Source organism: Diadema antillarum, unplaced genomic scaffold (genome assembly GCF_040938485.1).
Source record: "Diadema antillarum isolate AM-2024a unplaced genomic scaffold, OU_Dant_1.0 seq00000728_RagTag, whole genome shotgun sequence".
Lineage (NCBI taxonomy): Eukaryota > Metazoa > Echinodermata > Echinoidea > Diadematoida > Diadematidae > Diadema > Diadema antillarum.
This window is the reverse complement of record NW_027271630.1, coordinates 327,037-341,581: the sequence shown is the minus strand read 5'-3', so window position 1 is coordinate 341,581 and position 14,545 is coordinate 327,037. Positions and strand designations below refer to the sequence as shown.

Genomic DNA, 14,545 nt, shown 5'->3' with positions numbered 1-14,545 from the left:
GCAGGGCTGGCGCAACCGGAGGGCTCAGCTCCCCCACTGTTTTTTTGCATAATACATAGGAACACATGGAGTCTAACCACTTGGCCCCCACTTTTTTTACCCCAGAAGTGGTGCCAGAAAATGTGGTTAAGCTTTTATTGTTTTGCTTGTTAGTCGATGTCGATTGCTGATTGCCGGAGCCGACTGGAACTTGTACCAAATGGCTTTTTTTCCTCTTTTTTTTTGCCTGCTGATGACACCTGGAAGTGGTAGAAAAGAACTGCACGTAAGATCTTGTTTTTTGTTTTGTTTTATTTTGCTTTGCTTGTCAGCTGAAGAAACCCACAAGTGGCACCAAAAAGTTGCACTGAAGGCCTTTTTTTTTGTTTATCTATTTCTTTTTCCTATTTTTTATTTTTTGCTTGTTAGCTGCCACCACTTTCACTGGTTCTTGGGATGTTGCTGGAAGAAGTGATGCAAGGTTCTGCTGTGGTGGGGCTCAGACTTTCGTTTCTTGTTGGAGGAAGAGGATGTGGGAAGAGTTCTGCAGAGAAAGGTAATAAATAAAATACAACTGTAGGTACAGGAAAAGGCTGCTATTCAACCTGCAGGAGCACAAATAACAAGACAAGGTAAGCCGGCCAGCGATGTGTTGAGTGTTTGTTGTGTAATCACTATGCTGTATTTCAAAAGGACAAAATGTAGAGCTTACAGGGCATTTATCTGAACTGTAGACAAATTGCTAGCATCAATTAAAATACATATGCAGTGTAATAATGACAACGTAAGATGATATACATGAGCTGAATTCTCTCATTTCAGTGTTGTTTCTTTTTGTTGCTGTTGTTGTTGTTCATTAGAAAAGAAAGTGATTATAGGGGAGTACCATGACACAGTAGCCAAGCTAGAAAAATCTGCTTTAAACAGAGTAAACTGCCAGGTCCGTGCAAGGTCATGTAAGGGCAGAAAAGCAAAGACAAATTTGTGCAGGTACATTGTATAACAAGGAAAACTTCTGGTCTCAAATGAAACAGAAGACAAAACCATGATGCACTGTGACAAAACCATGTGTCTTTTAATAACCAGTGCATTACTGTTGGATTTGAACCATTCCTAACATTCTTCTGCATTATCACTGTTACAGTATGTGACTTTTTCCACTGACAAGCCGCACATACATAACTGTACATGTGTGCTCTGTACTATATGAGCTGTGATAGGCTTAGTGGATAACAACATAATGTAAGGCAGGTCCCATCTGTGACCGGACTATTGCTGAATCTATAACATTTGACAACAAGTTTCAAAATAAATCAATTTTAGGTTGGGTTTTTTGTTCTGTTTTGGTGTTTTTTGTTTTTTTTGCGAGAATACATGTAGCACTTTGTTGCCGCTTTTCCTATTCTTCAGTATTGGGTGGTACTTTGTACATGTTTGTGACTGGGTCATTGCAGACCATGCTCACTCAGTGTACATTTGTGAGTGTGTTCCAAGTTAAGAATAGTAGGAGAGTCCAGATATAACAAGATTAACTAGCCAGACCAAACGACCTCATTATACTGCAGGAAACAACCCCCCATGCAAAAAAACATTCTGTGGCCCTTGTAATGAGATTCCCGTAAGTTTGTTAGACATGGTGACGCAAATTTATCCCTCTCTCTCTTGACTTGTTCACAAACAGTACCTTTTTTGAGCAGATTTCCTCTGAGGGCTGGGCCTGCTTGGTTTGTGATGAAAACTAGATGAGGAGCTGGGAGTTGCCGTATGATCTGTGTGAAAAAGTAAAGTAGGAGGTTGCTGTGACATGCATCTACTTGGAACCATATTTCTGATCTTCATCGATCTAAACTGCCAATGTGGACCACACAATCAACCCTTTTCTAACAAGATTAGCACAAGTCTTTTCTTGTAGGTCTATATGTGTAATTTGCATAGGACCCACCAGGTTTCCATAACTATTGGTTAAGATTTTTGTATGACTCTGCCACAAAGTGTCTCAGACAGAATTGTGCTTTCAAGTTGTCTGTCTGCCTGTCCTTTTGTGAACAGTGTATCTGTAGATCCATTTGAGGAATCGACATGAAACCTGGCATATGTACCTGACCTGAGCTGAGCGTATCAACTTGTGGGTGCATGCACCAAAGGTCATAGGTCATGGTCAATTTCTAAATTTTACGATTCCCTTGTACGATGTATCTCTGCAATGGCAGAAGGCATTTTCATACATACAATTATTACTATATATTGAAACAACACTTTTCTGACAAGAATCTTTATACAGTGTATATAAAGATTCTCTTCAGAAAAAGATGGGCCTTGGGGTCAATGGTCAAAGGTAAAGTGAAAATGCTAAAATATCTTTTTTCTCCTCCATAGCTCTGAAATGGTTCAAGGTATCTTCATGAAACTTTAGTAGTACATACTATACACATATTGCCTGGTAATGATTCTTTTGGGAAGTTTCGGGTCTGGGGCCAAAGGTCAAGGGTCTATAGTTGGGTTAAAATGCTAGAATAATCAGGTTAAAATGCTAGAATAATGCTATCACAGAAATTTCATTGGTTCGTCATGTTTCTTAAGTGGCTTAAGCATCTCCATGAAACTTAGTACTTACAAGTGTATGCACATGTATTTTCAAAGTTTACATGTATGGGGACATAAAATAAAAGGTCAAAGCATAAAGGTCAAGGGTGAGGTGTCAAAGGTAAATACATAATGCTACCATTTTACTAATTCCCCTATATCTCTAAACTTACTCAAGCTTTTGGAGATGTAGCACACGTTTTATCATCTAAGGCTTCTCTGCTGAAAATGGTCATATGGTCATGAGGTCAAAAATCGACAAAATTGTACCTAAATAGTGTGCCACAAGTTCTATTTCTAAACTTTTTAAAAATTCCCAAATAACTGCTCTTTGAAATAATTGTACCATCCACATGAAATTTGGTTGAAGGAAAGTACATATAACCACTCAAAACGTTTTGGGGTTGTGCCATCAAACTTTCAAACATGTCATTTAAATGTCTTGCCAATCGTGTGACACTAGTCTTACAGTGTCAAGATGTACTGTAGTCCTATGGGGAGAATAATGCAATATAGTGGAAGCATGCCAATAGCAAAAGTAGTACTGCTTTTTCAATATTTTATACTGGAGTTTAGATAGCTCCCAGTTGACACCAATGTCTGCTACTTCAGTGGAAAGTGCCTCTACAAAAGACAAATGAATTATAATATGTTGTTTTGCTTCATGTGATGACAAATAGCAAGGACAAAGTAAAGCTTACAGAATTGAGTAAAGCTTACAGAAATGAGAATATTACTCCCACACAATCTATCACAGCATTTGTTTCACTGAACAAAAACACATAGGTGAAGATGAAAGCTACATACATTGGGCATGCTTAGCATCTGTCAGCAGTAAAAAATATTTATTTTCTTAGAATTTGTCAGCACTCTCTCCACGAACAATTTCACCATTGTGCCCAAATTTCGAAGCTCACAATTCAAAGTTGATATTTAAACATTTAGAGTTGATTTCTTACCTTTTTGCAGTATCTCTTTTATGGCTGAATTGCTCAGGCAGACATCAATGTGATGGTTGAATGCAACCAAGCTTGGGTACTCCTTTGTCATACCACAGATGGGGCAGACGAAAGACTGCATGGGAGTCAAATTTTGGTCAACTTCTGATACAAAGTCTGCAACACGACCAGGATGATGTTCAGATATCTGCTTTGCTGCAACACATTCAGTTTCAATCCAAGTGTCATATGCTTTGCCATTGGTTTCTGCCAAGTGCTCTGAGCTGTCACCATCAATATGGTGCCTTTGTGACTGAGAAACATCTGAAGTCCTTGTAGAGTTTTCATGTTCAGGTGATTTTGAGGTGTGACATTCTCTTGATTCACTCCTGGTGGGAATCTTGCTGGTCAGGAGCTGTTGCTCTTCTGAGGTTTTTCCATCAACTGTGCTACAAGGTGCATGACTCAAAGCATCATCAGAGACTGAAGAGTCTTGTCTTCTGGAATCTTTTGCACCATTGCTGGAGTCTGAATGTCCTTCTTTTGCCTGAAGTACATGGCTTGAACATCCTTGAGCGATGGCATTCTTTCCTCCACCAATCATTTCATGAGAGGGTAATGCATCATCATCATCATCATTACTATCAACAGCAGTGCTAGTGTTTTTGTCTAAGAGGTCTTTGGTGATAGTGGTCTGAGAGGAATTTTTGAGGTTTTGCTTTTTGCTGAATAGGTCCAAAAGGGTTCCCTGTCTACTCCTGGATTCCTTGCTGGCTTCTTGTAGGCTTGACAACCTCACTCCTGTCATGAAGATGACAAAAGAAAAAAACTGTTGCCAACTATATTGGATTTGAAGACAAGAGCTGCCATATTGTGTCTCCACATTGCAGATTTGCACTTATTCATGACACAGTAAAGATGAGGATTCCTTTGAAAATTTGGTAACACAACTTTACATTTGGAGGACCATTTAACTTTACCTTGACCAAACCAGCGGTACACACAAGAAGAATTCAAGTGAAAGTTGACATTGCCCTTCAGTCTACAAAGGGTACAAAATTCATGGTCGATTACAGGCAGAATTCTCATTTGTTAAATTTCTGATGGGTCAGTGATTAATGAAGATTAATGAACAATAAAACTGAGTGTAACAGAGGTGATATATTACCCATCAATCTGAGCCGAAGAGGTTGTGGATGGCAGGCCTTGATCTCTGTCTTTAGCAACTCCTTGGCAACAGGGAAGATCTCTTTGGCTGACCCTACTGGACTCTTCAGGGATGAGGCACGAGTCTTCACCTCAAAATTCACCTTCTTCAGTTTAATGGTCACCGTCTTGCCCTGAGAGGGAAAGAAGGATAGGACATTTGCACCATCACAGAAAGCTTCCTGTCATCAATTTTTCCATAATGTTTTCCAACTATAGATGGTTCATATCAAGCCCTTTAACATGTCTCTGTGAGCAGGAATCTAAAATTCTGCTCGTCTTCTTGCGAAAAGTACAATGACAAAAATACAACATGGGAGTTCAAGGCTATATACAATAGAAACTCATTAAAAAATCAAACAAACTAGGATCTGTTCAGTTTGTTCAGTTTTATATCATTTCTGCAATTTCCCATAAAAATCAAACATGAGTTAACACCAAAAGTACATGTATTTGAACAAAAATCTACAGAATGAGTTTAGAGTAAGTATACAGTGATCATGATAATCTTACAGTACTTGAACAAAGACAATGATATGCTTAGTTTGAGTTTAAGAGAGGAAAAAAATGCATGAGTCTGCCATTTTAAGCCCATGCTTGACAGTTGATGGCAGCCTCAGAAAAAAAAGGAAATGCACACACACACACACACACACACAAATAAAAAAAAATGGCAGTTGCTGATACAACTCTGCCCAAAACTTGAATGAAATTTGTCTAAAAATGTGGTCAGAAGAGTGCAGACAAGGAGACATGCAAAACATCATTTTCCATATACATGTAAAGACAGCACAAGGGAGATCAATACCCTATAAGTTACAGGCGGCTGATCCACATCGAATTTGAATAAAATAAATCATACCACCTAGTACAAAATTTCAATGTCATGAAATGCCACCTTTATGGTGCACACAGGACACAAATCACAACATGACCTTTGACCCTATAAAATGTGGAACACTGGGGGCAGCATCACCAAAATGTATAAGGGGTCTAAGTTTTGGTCTAATGCACCTCCAATACAATTTTGAAGGAAATTGAATGAGATATGTGCAAGGTAGAGCACATGCAAAAAGTATAACATGGTGGCTGCATTTTACCCTGTAAAAGGTTAAATATTGTGGGCAGCATTACCAAAAATTATAGGGGTTCAAATTACACTATGATTAACATCTGTAAAATCTAGAATTATCACTGAAGGTGATTAACACCCCCACCCCTAGTGTTGCTTTATAGTATGTGATGTCATGAGGGCAATAACGTTAATACCAAGTTTGTGCATTTGTCGAATTGGAAACAGAATAATTTTAGTTTACTGTACAATTACAGAGTTGACACTGAGTATAAAACTTACAGCAAATGGAAACATGCTTTCCCCCAGCATCACTACACTTAAAGACCATCATACACACCAAATTTGACCTTCATAGCTTGATTGGTTTATTTTAATACAAAAATGAGTGGTTACCATGGCAACACATTTCCCTTAAACAAACACATTGGTGTCTTGCATAACTACACCTCCCGATCATCATACATACTAAATTTGACCTTAATTGCTTGAATGATGTGGAAGGTATTCAATCCACAAGGTTTTGGTAAAATTATGGTTACCATGGCAACGCTTTGTCCGACAAACACAAAAATTATGTGTTCCACATCTATGCCTCAAGGCCATAATGCCTACCAACTTTGATTTCAATTGCTTCAAAACTGTGGAAGTTGTTCACTCCACAAGATTTCGAAGAAAACATGGGGTTACCATGGCAACACTTCGTCAAGTACAAGCACAAAGAGTGTCTTGCATAACTACACTTATAGATCATCATACAGTGTAGATACCAATTTTGAAATAGATTGCTTAAATACTATGGAAGTTATTCCATCCACAAGGTTTCGGGTAAAATTATGGTTACCATGGCAACGCATTGTCCAACAAACACAAAAAACATGTCTTGCACATCTATACCTCAATATCATCATTTACCCTAAGTTTCATCTAAATCACTTCAAAACTGTAGGAGGAGTTCGCAACACAAGATTTTGCAACAGACCGCCCGACTGCCCGCCCGACCAATATCGTGAGAATTCCTATATACCCCCTTCACACTATGTGTGGCAGGGGTATAAAAACTGGAACAAAATTAGTCCAGAAATATGGCTAGTAGAGCCCACGCAAGCACACCCTAAAAAATCAACCTTTCTGAGTATAAAGGTGGAACATGCAATCGCTCTACCATAAAATATCATATGCGGCTCAATTTTTTAATGCTACATGTGCATACTGAAATTGACTAAAATCTGTCAAGAAATGTTGTCAGTGTCAGACAAATGTGAAGCCATTGCCACAATCGCAGCTGCTTACAACACTGCTAAATCTAAAGTACCCTCTTGTACACATACAGTAGGATATGATCAACTTTGATGAAGTTTCTTTTGAATCAAGATACGTGTATATTCATAAATGTAGGATATCCCTGAGAATATGATGATACATAACATTCTTTGAAATGACAAATGCAGGATATGCTTAGGGGTGTGGCTGATCTACATTCCCAACTCATTAAAAAAAAAAAAAAAAAAAATCACAATAGAGGGGTTCACACGTACACCAATTAGCGGGATACAAATCTTGAGATTTGCATCGCAATCAGTATCTTGAGTTTTTTGCATGTGTGGACACAAAAAACTCGAAAAGTAGCGCGATCAGCATCGCGATTCTAATCCCAAGAAATCTTGCGCTAATTTGCCCAGCACCGGTACATGTGAACGGTCAGGTTTAGAATCTCAAGGTTTTATATCCCATCATGTAATGCGCACATCACAACAGCGAGGCCTCTGCAAAGAGGTCCTTAACCTCTTTGGCGCAACAACACCAGCGCGCGAACCACACCACTGACGTGCAAAAAAAACAATGGCCAAAGAGAAGCTCAGGCAGTGAAGCGCGCTGTGTGACCCAGTTTGCAGGTTTGGCTGTTCTCTCAATCGACAATTAGTGGGATAATTCTGTACGTGTGAACGGTTGCAAAAAATCTCGAGATATGGAGCGCGATGGTCATCCCCTATTTTGTACGTGTGAATCCGGCTATTGTAGATAATACAGTTTTTGAGCAAAGTCTAAATCAGCTAGTAATCTCACCATGATACGTTTCCTTTTCAGGTCTCTATCCAGTGCCTCACAGAGTTCCCAACACTTGTTGTAGAGATCACTTGGGACACTGATCTCTCGGAAGGTTCTCTCCGTACTGATACTCTTTCTCTCACCATCACTGAACAGAAGAAATTGATCAAAATCCAATACATTAATAACCTAACTCACTGCTCAGATAACATGAATTGATTGATTTACTGTGATTATCATACACCCATCACTATTTTTTTTGACTTACCTCCAGCTCAGAAAAGTGTTTGATCTCTTAATAGCCAGTGTGATGTCAGGCCATTGCAGATTGTCAGTTTGAGTGCCACTTGCATGACATAATGTTGCTGGGGTGACAAGACCTTTTATCTCAAATTTCGGTGAAAATCCATTTTTTTTTAATTGCCAGATAATCAGTTAAGTGCTGTCCTGTCCAAATCCTAGCCGTCTTACCCTAAAAATAAAGCTACCATGGCATGTCAAGGAGAGGCAATCCCATTTACTACAGTGCTCTGTCTGCCGTGTTTCTTTGCTCTGTTGATCATTGGTCAATTTTTGAGATATGATGATAAGCTCAAGCGGGTCTGAGGGAGCAGATATTTGCTCCATGAACAATGGCCAACTGTTGATATTCATTATAAATGCAAATTCCTATTTATTTCTGATCAAACAGACATACAAAATAAGAAAGGACTAAGAAGAATACTCTGTCAGCTAAGGAATGTGATACAAATTCAAGCATCAGGGACTAATGCCCTTGCTGTCGTTGTTGCTGAAGAAACTAAAACACTCTTCTCCATTTCCCTGTCAACAAATAACATACAAATATGTCATGAGTCGTGAGGTATATTTCATGTAAAGCCTAAACAAAATACAAAAGTCTAAAAATATTTTGTTTTCTCTTCTTCTTTTTTTTCAACAGATGTATTTACTGGGATTGATTATTTGTTACACACTGTCAACTCAAGTGAATTAAATTTGCATCTCTAGTTGGAATAAAAAAAGCAAGTCAGAAAACAAACAAGCAATTAAGCAAAAAAAACAACAACAACAAAACAAATAGACTGTACTTTTCTATATGAGAGGCACCAAGGCCAAGGCTGACTCGCAGAAAATGGTGTGAGGAGATTGACGAGAACAGAAGATTTAGAAGCGCCCTCTGCTGGTAGAGATCTGTACAGGTCTGGATGCCCAGGGCACTCACCATCCTCTCTGTCACCTTTCCTATTCCAGATATCTGAAGGTAAGTCAGTGAAGGAACCAATTAATTAGAAAAATAATTACAATAAAAACTTCTCTTTTGGAACCTATTTGATCATACACTGTCCGCAACTTCGGCTGCAGATAATCAAAAGACTGTAAATACACATATTCATATTAAGATTCTTAAATTGCAACACTCATTTCATAAATTCAAGCTGATATTTCTCTCTGAAACTGGCAGTTTATTGTACTTCTATTTTCTGATTTTGAGCATCATACAATGATCATTTCAGCAGCAAAAATTACCCCAGGACTTAATGGGTTAATTAGATAAAATGCAAGATATCACATACTGAGAGTGAGTATTACTGTCTAACTACATCACTGTCTGGGATAATTGAGACACAGGGAACACAACAATGATAGCTACAAATCTAATTACAAAACTTTTCCATAATGCACTTGATAAAATCTCGAGCACCTTTTGGAAGCAGGGCAAACAATGGTTGTGAAAGTAAAATGGGTATTTGCATGCTTATAGCACTCTGTGTATGCTGTATGTCACAGCCAGACAGATAAACTACCAATATAAAACATTGGTTGGGTTTCGTATGAAACCAATTTCCTTTTCTAACCATTTGAGTTCTCATGGTTTCACCAACTTTTATCAAAACTGCTTTAAAGTTCAACTCCATGTATTAATCTACTACATGTATATCTAACATTCGTAATGTAAGGAAACAAAATCACGGAAATGTGAGGTGAGAGAATGGTTCGATATAAGAACTTTTTACTGGAAGTCCCTTGTAGTATTAAATCATAGGAAATACAAGGTCTGGTAGCATTTACGATGCAATTCAAAACTCGCCTTTCTGATTGGTAAGTCCTTGATGAAATCCATGACAGCTTCTCGGGTTGGTTGGATTGTATACTGGCCATTAGGTTTGTTCCTGTCTGAACACACCTTGGCTAACATGCAGTTTGGCGCAATGCCTGACATTTGAAAGTATCAAAGGATGAAAAAAGAGAGAGTTGTTAAACTTCATAAGATTTCGGCAGCAGAATACAACTGTACATCTTGCAATATGCATATTGTTAAAAACCATCTGCACAAAAAAAAAGAAAAAAAAAAGAAATTTCCTGTCAAACAAATGTAGGCAGAGATATTCTGGTATGAAGAACTACATGTGTACTGACATGATATTCCTTTCAGAAAACCAGATTCAAGCATGATACAAAGAACATCCAAATTGTAGATATCTGTCAAGACGACATCTGGAACCTAATTTGCAGGCAGATTTTCTCATTGATCTGCATGATGGACCCACATGCTAGGGGCAAAGAGGGCAAAAGTGAGACGTAGACTACTGTCTGGTGACTGCTACACCTTACATCCATACATGATTAAAATGTTTGATAGTAATGGACCTTTGCCATGATAGTTACACATATGTACCTTTTTGTACAAATATCTGTGAAGAACAAGTACAGGTTCATCACATCATCAAACTAAAGAATAAGTACTGATAACTTTTGATTTGTAGATACATGTATCATGTAAATAAATGTTTCGAAATAGCTCTTGTACCTGCACTGGCTGTGAGCTGTGTCTTTTGCTCAATCCGGAATCGGATTTCTCTCACAACTTCCTCAGCTGTCAGCCCAAAGGTTTCATATTTCTGCTCTTCAGAGGATTGCTGTCCTTCCTCAGCAGCATCACCTGGTCCCTCTTTGCCTGATGACATCCCTGTATCATCTTTTATATTGACTAGAGATTTATTGGAAGAATGAAAGGTGTCCAGAGGAGTTGTCCTTTGTAATTCCTGTTGGCATGATCCATCTCCCACAGTTTCTTCATCAGTCTCTGCTGGCAATGCAGTCATTTCTCCATCATCTGTTTTATTTCGGAATTCATGAATACTGTTGTGATCACCTGTCACTAGGTCTTTACGTAAATCCACACAGTCTTGGTCACAGGAGTCTGGTCGTCGGTAAGGAAATGTCCTCTCCTCAATACTTATTGTCTGCCGTTGTCTCAAATATTCTGTCAGATCAAAGTAAGCTTCATCAAGGCTCATTGGGGCAAAGTTTGGGTCATACTCTGCCAGAATTTCCCTGACCTCATAGCTCACAGCCTTATACTTGTCATAGTGTGGGGGGACGATCATCAGCTCTGGACAAAGCTTCTTCCCAATGAATCCTGGCATTGCGGCTCTTACTCCAAACCGGCGAGCCTTGTAGTTTGAAGTTGACTGAATGTGAAATCAACAATGGCACAAGGAGTACAGCACGCTGAGAGTGAAGCACATTGATAGACAATAATCTTGGTATAGGAGTACATGTATATGAATTTTACATGTTGTATCTCAAGCTATTCCAAACAAAGCGCAATAACTTTGAGTTATGTATAGCATATGGACAGATGTTGCTACTCAAAATTGAATAAGGTTTGCATAATTTTGACGGAAGACACATAAACTATCACATGTATTCCTTATTGGAAGATGAGGGAGAGAAATGAGAACAACCTGCTCCTGTCCAAATCTACTTCACACAATGTATCACACCACATCAATCCAGACTGAATTAAAAAGATAGGGGTGGAATGTGAAATATTCCTGACATGGCTTAATCCCAATTAGGCTGGGCTTTTTTTTTCTTTTTTTCTTTTTGCTATGCTAAAACCAGAGGGGGCAGTGAAACACCCACAGTGTACCCCTACATCCAAATAATCAATAACAACTATGACAAAGAAGGCGCAAGATAATTATTCCTTCTTGCAAAGTAAGTGCAGATTTTAACACGTGGGATATTGATGCCAAGATCCCTAGTAGAACTAACATTTTTTTGAAAATTGGCTTGCCTGTTGAAGGAGGAGCTGCAAACATTGCACTACTACTCTGTGTGGGATGAACATACCAACATGCCCATTCCTCCAACGGCCATTGGTTTCTCCTTCAGGCTTGGGTCATCCCTCATCTCCACAGCAGCATAAAACATGTCCATGTCCAAGTGTACAATGGTCCGGGACAGGTCTCGACTCGCCTCAAGCTCCATCACCGACTGGTCTGCCTGTAAGATTGACACAGACATGGCACAGACATGACTAGGTTTGCATATAAGTAAACCATGGTATGGATACATATGTACCTATTTTCACTAAAATGCTCATTTTGTTGATTCAACACATCTTATTGGACCTGACACACAGGTAGACAGGAGGTGGAGTCTCAATAAGCATAATTTTGGTTACCCCAATCTCTACTACATTATGGAATTCACACAGGATTCACAATCATACAAGACACAGCAGGATTCTTCCATGCAATGGGATGAACATGATATCAACCCTTTACATGCCCAGGCACTTTGATAGCATAACTTGCCAAGCTATTTCATCAGCATTCAGTTACCCCTAAAACTTAACTTAGTTGTAAAGTATGAAAATCCACTCAGTTGTAGCACTGTGCCTCAGTCCAATAGAAAGGCCAAGGCAACACAATAGGAATTAATCTCTATTCATCGACAATTATAGAGTGGGTAGCGAGAATCCTGCAATCTCATTATCGAGAGCTATGTGTTGATTTTGTACTGGCCGCACGTTGAGTCACAGTGGTAAACATGTTATCGCGCACTTGTAACAAAGGTTCGCACACTCAGTACGAGACGCCTATTGGCTAAAAAATCATGCATCCAGTAAAATACTGGATGCATGGTTTTGAAAAAAAATCATGCATCCAGTATTTACTGATTATCCGGCTCTTGTCTATGGCAAGCCAAAAGGAAATGCATTCAAGTAAATTTGTCATCAGGTAACATGATAGAAAAATGGATTTTTGGCAAGAAAATTACCCATTCTATAACACAGATGACGCACATGTCTTTTCGTGCGTCAGGCGGAATATAGTGTGCACGCGGTAACTATGGAATTTAGCCTAAATCCACTTAGCTTCGCCTCGTGGGTTAAGCATTCCATAGTTATCTTATGCACACAATTCCGACTGACACACTCAAACCTGTGCGTCATTTGTATATCAGTTCCTAGATTCTGTGCCAATCGGCAAACACAGCACTCCAGCATGAACGCCAATTGGCGAATGAAGCGAAATAAAGGGGAATGAAACCCAAATACATATATGTGGGTTGAGTAAATGCAGAAATATTGGTAAAACATATCAGTAAGTTTTGTAAAGATTTGGTATTGCCATTGCTAAATAAGATGACTACAAAAATGTGAAATAAATGTCACAGGACAATGATATAAAGAAAACTTTTAATTCCCTTTTAGGGCATGTATCATACTGGGCACCAGACATAAAACATGATATTTTCGCAGCATGAAATTTTCGCGAATTGGAGGCGACGGCCTTTATTGCGTCATGAAATTTTCATGAGTTGCCTCTAACATCTAATGCATAAAGTGTAGACAAGAACTTTCACATGCATCTTAATTTTGCGAACCTTGGCCCTGGCGAAATTCAGGCCATTAAAACGCATGCAAACATTCCTCGTCTTACAGTATAGGTACACAATTACAGGAAAATATATTTTATGTCTATGAAGTACCTGTGAACCACTGCATTTGACTAACACTCTTCACAATAGAACCCTTAGGTGTTCATAGTAGCTTAACCCATTGAAGACGAGTCCAAAGAATACTTGGGCAGGTGTCTATGGGAAATGCGTGTTATCACAAAATCAGTCTGTCCTCAACGGGTTAATTGGTCTGACATACCTGTCGAAGTGCTGCTTTCTTCTCTGCATCAGTCAAGGTAGCAAGTTTGGCCATCATCCTGGCAACCCTTTCACTATTCTGCTGGTCTCGCTTCTTCTGATTCTCATAGAACCTGTTACGACATATTACACATCGATGACAATGTTGCTGTTAGCATTTTCAATTTCTGAACACATAGAGTAGAAAGCCAACACTGAACAATCGACATTCACACATCATTCAGTCACATCTGGACACATCATTTGGTGTTTCTCGATGACTAACATCAGATATTTCCATTACCAAGCCACAGCTTCAAAACTTGTTTAAGTGAAGAGAAAATTTCCCTCAATGACAGGAATGATGAATGACGAGGTCTTACTTTGATCCCTTTGATGCCTCCATAATGATTTTGTTGATCTTCTCCTTGTCTAGGCCCTCCATTCCAGCTTTGTGAGTATTGAGTTCCATGCTTGGTAACCTGTCCTCTGGGGGCTTGGACATTCCCCCGTCTGCTCCTTGAGCACAGCCTGCACGCGATTCAGAAAAACAAATATTGAATAAAAAATCTGCCTAAGAAGGGCAGGTAAAAACTCATAAAACATGTAGAACTTGTACTACGGGTGAAAAGGACAGAAATTAGATGGTGATAAAAACGATGGTAACTGATGATAACAATGATTTGTCATCGGTATACAGTGCACTCCCGTTACAACGAACACAGTTATAACGAAATTTCGTTATAACGAAGTACAACTTCTGGTTCCAAAATTATTGCCATTA

At 38.9% G+C, this 14,545-nt stretch overlaps 1 protein-coding gene across 1 annotated transcript; it reads right to left on the bottom strand.

Moving 5' to 3' along the window:
- Nucleotides 1–404: 404 nt before the first annotated feature.
- Nucleotides 405–14,266, bottom strand: LOC139738181 (DNA polymerase kappa-like). Its single transcript, XM_071648841.1, has 11 exons — nucleotides 14,145–14,266; nucleotides 13,784–13,895; nucleotides 11,968–12,120; nucleotides 10,637–11,300; nucleotides 9,917–10,041; nucleotides 8,916–9,082; nucleotides 7,846–7,975; nucleotides 4,669–4,840; nucleotides 3,522–4,301; nucleotides 1,664–1,748; nucleotides 405–523 (listed from the first exon to the last, which is right to left on the bottom strand). The coding sequence occupies exons 1-11, from the start codon at nucleotides 14,264–14,266 to the stop codon at nucleotides 421–423; spliced, it is 2,613 nt and encodes an 870-aa protein (XP_071504942.1). The 3' UTR covers nucleotides 405–420.
- Nucleotides 14,267–14,545: the final 279 nt, after the last annotated feature.

Excerpts from the sequence above, each read along its gene's own strand:
- LOC139738181 (XM_071648841.1), bottom strand. The coding sequence starts at position 14,266 with ATGTCCAAGCCCCCAGAGGACAGGTTACCAAGCATGGAACTCAATACT. Across the intron at positions 12,121-13,783 it reads AGAAAGCAGCACTTCGACAG|GCAGACCAGTCGGTGATGGA; the intron begins GTATGTCAGACC and ends TCAATCTTACAG. Across the intron at positions 1,749-3,521 it reads AAAAGAGATACTGCAAAAAG|ATCATACGGCAACTCCCAGC; the intron begins GTAAGAAATCAA and ends TTTTTCACACAG.